Source organism: Tupaia chinensis, unplaced genomic scaffold (genome assembly GCF_000334495.1).
Source record: "Tupaia chinensis unplaced genomic scaffold, TupChi_1.0 Scaffold150288_1, whole genome shotgun sequence".
NCBI lineage: Eukaryota > Metazoa > Chordata > Mammalia > Scandentia > Tupaiidae > Tupaia > Tupaia belangeri.
In genome coordinates, this window is record NW_006210128.1 from 935,739 (window position 1) to 942,362 (window position 6,624).

The window sequence follows — 6,624 nt, forward strand, 5'->3', positions numbered from 1 at the left end:
GGCATTCCGCCTTCCCTTCCCAGGACTGACCTGAGCCCCGCGCCTCCGCTCTGTTGCCGCGTGTGTTCGGTCCAGCCCTGCGCTCGTTCTTTGTGTACAGGAAACCTTTCTTGATTTCACGGCAGCTAAAACCAAGGTAAGCATCTCAGGATGGACCGTTAGCCAAGACAGACAGACACAGTGTGTGTGGTGGGGGAAGGGGACGTAAAGGTCAGATTTGTTGAAACACAAGTCCAAATGTGGACCCGATTGAAAACAGAGCTAATGCTTTTGTTTCCTGAGATTGTTGATCTGAATTAGTTTAGACCATAAATCCGTGTTTCCTCAACTCTCAATTCCCTGCTGCAGTGTTTCTTTACAGTCCTTAATTTTATCGTGTGTACTTAGCCTGTGATTTTTATATTTGTGTGTACTTAGCTTATTTTCGTTATTACTGGCTTACATTTATTGATCATCCACATTTGTCAGATGCTTTGTGTTTGTTTATTTTATGATAGTGTGTGCCAGAGAGCAGGGAGAGAGGGGAGGGCACCCTGGACAGGGTCTTGTCTCATCTGCAGTCCCCTCTCCCCAGCCCTTCAGCCCCTCAGGATCTTGGGTGCCCTCTTGGGGTCCCGCGTTCTGAATTCTGAGCCATCACATGGCTTCCAGACTTTCAGAACACCTGCTGTCACTGACGGGGCGGGGGGGGGCATATTTATGTTTAAATTGATCCTTATTGACATTCTTGCAAGTTAAATGGCATTGTCCTTATTTGACAAGCAGCAAATAGAGGGTAGTAAGAATTTGAACCATTTACATGACAGAATCAAAGACCCATTCTCTTATCACTACACATCCTTCTTTAAGCAGGTATTTGCATGAGGTCCATGTGCACCATGTTAGAGGCCATGGTTCAACTGTGGATAAGATAATAGCCCTTGTCTTCAAGATACTCATAGTCCAGTAAAAACACGACAGAGATAAAGATGGAGATTAAAAATAGATGAGATTAGGGAAGGCCTTGTACACCATGCTAAGAAGTTGTGGAAGGAGGTGGTGGGGAGTTTTACATGAAGGTAGTCTGAAATGTGGAGGAGTGGTGAGAGTTGACCTACTGGCAGTGAGGAATACAGTTCTGCTGTTGAATATAATCCAGACCAGAGATGATGATAACTCACATGAGAGCAGTAAGAATGTCTCTTTTTATGTCATATAACTTTCTCCCTTATTGGTTGAGGTCAGAACTTGCTGATTTGCACATAGCTCTCTAGATTCTACTTAATAATTGGCACTTAATATTGGTTAACAGAAGCTTTCTTTCTTTTTTTTTAGAGAGAGATTTTTGCTGTTGGGTGCATGTGCTTGCTAGAGAGACAGAGAGAGGCAGAAAGCAAGAAATCACCCCCTGGGGGGTTATGATCATATCACAGTTACTTTCCCTTCATTCTCCTCTTGGGATTTTGGACACACACACACACACACACACCCAGCATGAATTTAAGCTGCCTGATCAGGGATTCAACATGCGGTTGACTACGTCAGAATCCAGTGACATAACCATTACACCATCTATTGGTCTCAACAAGCAGAAGCTTTCTAATGCAGGTCTTTTGTTTTTTACTACATATATTACACTTAACTTGATATATATTTTTATGTTCCTTTGTCCTTTCTCTTTATTCCTTTTGTGTTTGTTTTGCTTGTGTTTATGTATGCACAAAAGAGAGAGAGAGAAAAATAAGAAGTCCTCCCCCACCCCATGAGGAATGATCTTGCTGCAATCCTTTTTCCTCTCTCTCTCTCTCCTTTCAAGATTTTTTTGGCACACATGAGCATGTGCCTGGTGTGTTTTTCAAGCACCAGATCTGGGACTTCAATGGCATGGCCATCTATATGGGATCCAGCTGCCTTGAGCACTAGACCATGGAGCTGGCCCAGACATTGATATTTCTTCAGTGACTCTTCAATAGAAGAAAGCTATTTCTTCTGTCTCTCTCACTCATTCCCTCCTTCACTCTTTTATTGAATATATTCAAAAAAGTGTGAAAAGAGACAATATTAAGTGAAAATCTTGATGAATTTGCCAGCTAGTTGAAGATATAGAACATTTTTGTACTCCATTAAAATTCTCTCAAGCTCATTAACAATCAATAACCCCAGCCCGGTAGTAAACTATATGTGACTTCTGTCACAGCAATTAATTTTTCCAGTTTTTGAACTTTACAGAAGTAAAAGCATACAGGACAAGGTGTCCTCAAGACGTTCGTAGAAAATGTACGCTATGAAAAAACTACATGTAGTTTTTCATTTATTTTTTTCAGTTTGCCAGAAGGCACACATGCTTGCTGCAGAGGGAAAGCAAGAAAACACCTCCCCTGGCGAGTGGTCACACTGCAATACCTTCTCTTCTATTTCTCCCTCCTTTTTTAAAAAAACTTTTTTTTTTTTTTTTGAGGGGTTTTCGCTATAGGGCACATGCGCTAGCCAGACAGACAGAGAGAGACAGAGAGACAGAAAGTGAGAAATCACCCCTCAGGGGGGATGGTCATGCTGCAATCTCTTTTCCTCCATTCTCCTCTCGGGATCTTGGGCACACACGCACACGCGCCTGGCGTGAGTTTTAAGCCACCAGGTCCGGGATGCGAACCATGGTCGACTACGTGGGAGTCCAGTGACATAGCCATTATGCCAACTGCTAGTCCCTATTTCTCCCTCCTTTTTAGAGTTTAGGCGCATACACACACACACACACACACACACACACACACCCCTGGCATATTTTTTGAGCCACCAAGTCAGGGACTCAAACCACATAGCTGGCCATGTGGGATCCAGATCACCTAACCTTTAGGCCATGGGGTGGCCTGGTTTCAAATTAATTTTGCACCAAAAGAATGTTTACTTTTTTTTTTTAAGAGAGATTTTTGCTATAGGGTGCGTATGCTCAGTGAGAGACAGGGAGACAGAAAGGGAGAGATCACCCCCTGGGCGAATGGCTATGCCACAGTCCCTTCTTCTCTGTTCTACTCTTGGGATCTTGGACACACACACACATGTCCCCAGCATGAGTTTTAAATCACCAGGTCCGGGACTTGAACCACGGACTATGTGGGAGTCCAGTGATGCAATGGTTACCATTAGGCCATCTGCTGGCCCCAAGAATGTTAACTTTAACATTATCCTATGAGCTTTTTGAAGTTCCTTCAAATGTACTTTTTTTTGTCAGCCTTTATTGACATAAAAGAGTACATACGAGGGGACTTGTAAGATTCATTCATATTTTTGCATTTATTAGTGTTTTTTTTTAGTGTTTTGTGTAGTATTTCACCATATGAGTAAATCACACATTTTTCATGCTCCTATTAAGAGTTTAGGGTTTTTTTATTATTTTTAATTTTATTTATTCATTTACTTATTTTATTTTGACCAGAGAGACAGAGAGAGAGAAAGTGAGAAAGCAAGCCACCAGGTCCAGGACCTGAACCATGGTTGGCCATATGGGAATGTCCAGTGCCTTAACTGCCACACCACCTGCTGGTCCCCTTAGGGTTATTATTAATAAATCTTCTGTGAACATTTTTCCTTGTGTCTTTTAGTGAATGTGTGTGTGTGTGTGTGTGTGTGTGTGTGTGTGTATTTGGATATATACATAAGAATGGAATTTCTGCTTCATAGAATAGCTCTTTCTGTAGTTTTGGTAGTTATTTCCAGTTTTCTAAAGGTACATAAATTTCAATTGCTTTACACTTCAGAAGTATTAGTTAAATAATTCTGTGAATGAAACGTATGTGCCCTGTCTCTCTTTGTTATAGAGAAATGAATGGGCTGAAGTTTTGCATCTAGCATACGTGCAGATTTGATGATATATCTGGATAATTCAAGTCATCAGCCTTCCACCGTCAGAAAAAGGGTTTTTTCTTAGTTATTTTTACATTTCAAGTGACTTCCTTTTAAGACACAATATAGGAATAATTACTTGTTCTCTTCTTTATTTTTCCTGTGGGCAACATAAAATAAAAACACGATAGAAGTCAACAAATATTTATTAGCCCTTGCCATTATTTGTCTAACATCCTGCCTGGCACATGGAATACAGTGAGACAGAATTCCTCCCACTTTAGGTAGACTGCTATTCTATTGCAAATAGAAAATAGAGTATGACAGGTACTGGGATTCAGAAAACTGAGATCCTGAAATGGGGACCAAATCCAGTTTTAGGGAGTTAGAGCTTCCTGGGAGCTGTCTAAGCTGAGGCCTGAAGAATGAGTTATAAAGGGAAAAAACAAACAAACAAAAACAGAAAACATATTCTAGGCAAAGGAAAAGGCTTTTAAAAAAGTGAAGAGTTGAAAGAGAGGTTTGATATTGACAAGCTCAGTGTGGCTAGAAAATAAAATGTATATATTTGTTTTGGAGAGGAGGGGTCCAGGTGCTGAGAGAAGAGTCAGAGATTAAAGTGGGGAATTGTAGGCTGGTTAAGGAGTTTACATCCCAAGAGCAATGAATGCCATGGACGAGCAACATGATCAGATAAGCATATTTTTTTAAAGAAAGCTTACCATGACTTTAGCGTACAGAATACTCAGAACTGGGACCAGCAGTTAGCGTAATGGCTATGTCGCTGGACTCCCACGTAGTCGCCCGCAGTTTGAGTCCCAGACCTGATGGCTTAAATTCATGCCAGGCATGTGTGTGTGCGTGCCCAAGATCCCGAGAGGAGAATGGAGAAGAAGGGATTGCGGCATGGCCATCCCCCCTAGGGGGTGATTTCTTGCTTTCTGTCTCTCTCTGTCTTTCTGGTGAGTGCACGTGCCCTGTAGCGAAAAAAAAAAAATACTGTGAGAACTGATTTGATGGGAGAAAGCAGTGTGACAAGAAGTCCAGTTATGAGGCTGATGAGAAGTATCGTTGATGTTGAGTCTCACTTCTTTTAACTATTGTAGATTTTCTCCTTTCTGAAAAGTGTCTAGTTTGCCCTGTGGCGGGGGACATCATGTACTTTCTCTTTTCTGTAGGTCTTTCCACATGGAGATCTTTCTAGACCTTTCTTACTGCCTCTTCTTCAATCAGATCCCATGACCTCAGCCTCTGAGGTCTCCCGGATCACTGCTAGTGCCTTATGTGTTTCTTTGACTTTTTTTTCACCAGTGGTTTTGTTCATTCTGTGTCTGCCCACCCATGAGTCTCTGCCTAAGAATCCTCTTTGCTCTTCTTTCCGTGTTCCCTCCCTAATATTGAGAACCTTGCCTAAGAATACAAACTACTTCATGGGGATAAACTTTTTCTCAAAGTGTAAAAGAAACAGTATTTTTATTTTCATTTTTTAAAAAGAAGCACTTTGGGGGCCAGCAGATGGCATAGTGGGTATGTCGCTGGATTCCCACATGGCCAACCGTAGTTCAAGTCCCAGGCTTGGTGGCTTGAAAATCACACCAGGCATATGTGTATATGTGCCCAAAATTCCATGAGGAGAATGGAGGAGAAGGGACTGTGGCATGGCCATCCTCTCACAGTCTCCGTCCCTCTCTGGCAAGCACATGCATCTTATGGCAAAAACCTCTGGGAGAAAAAAAAAGGCACTTTGTTTTCATCACAGAGATAAAGGGCAAGGATAAACACTCGAAAAAATTTAGAATAATTGGCTCAGAATGGTGGAATATTTTCTTAGAAGTGCTACAAACAATAGTGAAAAATCATGCTTTCTTATATAACCTGCTTTTTTTTGTTCTGTAGGAATCCTGTCAAAGAATATGAAGAAAACCAGAGAAAGATTCTGCAACAAAGAGAGGGAATTTGTGTATAAATTCAAAGTGGGAAGTCAGTGCTTAGAGCTGAGGGTGCCCCTCACATTTCCAGCTCAAGAGAATGCCAGCCATTTGCATGGACGCCTGATGCTGCTGCACGATTTGCCGTGCTTTATAGAAAACGGTGAGGGCTGAATTCTTTCAAAGTAATACCACTTTATTATTTTCCGGTAGTCTCTGTCATTACAAATTTTATATTAGGAAGTATAAAATTAAGCATTGAAAACAGTCATAAAATATGAATTATTTAACTGTTTCCAAGAATAAATAAGTTTCCCCAGACCTTTGTTTTATTATTTTATCCCATACTATTATAGATTTTTATGAAACATTTATTGTGAAAACATGTATGAAAATGAGTTATAGAGTCCGAATTAGAACTCTCTTAACCATTGAATTTAGTTGAGTAGAGTCATGAAGCATTTCGGCTATCACTAATTGTGGTGTTATAGAATATATATTGCCAAGTTGGTTGTCCTTTTAATGATCTGATTATCAAATCCAGACATGCCATGGAACAGAAGTACTAATACTTAAATGATCTTTGCATACCTAACTTTGTTCCATACAGTGATCCATATTAAATCCTTTTAAAAAGTCTATGTTCTGTTTCACAGATGGGGGAAAAAATTAAAATTGAGACTATGTTGACTCTAGAAGGTTAGAGTTGAAAAGGATCTTAGAAACTTTCTAGACCAATCACATTGTACAAATAGGGAAACTGAGGCATAAAGAGATTAGATTATTTACTTAAGGCAGCCATTGCCCAAATACCAATATCTGCCCCAACAGCATCACCTGGGAACTTGTTAGAAATGCAGATTCCGGGACCTCACCT

At 40.7% G+C, this 6,624-nt stretch overlaps 1 protein-coding gene across 3 annotated transcripts in view; it reads left to right on the plus strand.

Moving 5' to 3' along the window:
- FERRY3 (FERRY endosomal RAB5 effector complex subunit 3) overlaps window positions 1–6,624 on the plus strand; it is a 43,721-nt gene that overhangs the window by 331 nt on the left and 36,766 nt on the right. For 2 of the 3 annotated variants that reach the window (XM_006172028.3, XM_006172030.3), the window contains exons 1-2: window positions 7–136; window positions 5,716–5,910. In XM_006172028.3, the coding sequence (XP_006172090.1) occupies window positions 5,733–5,910 (178 nt within the window). In that variant the 5' untranslated portion in view covers window positions 7–136; window positions 5,716–5,732. Of the gene's footprint in view, window positions 1–6; window positions 137–5,715; window positions 5,911–6,624 lie in introns of those variants that run through there. The other variant, XM_006172029.3, reaches the window with a different exon arrangement.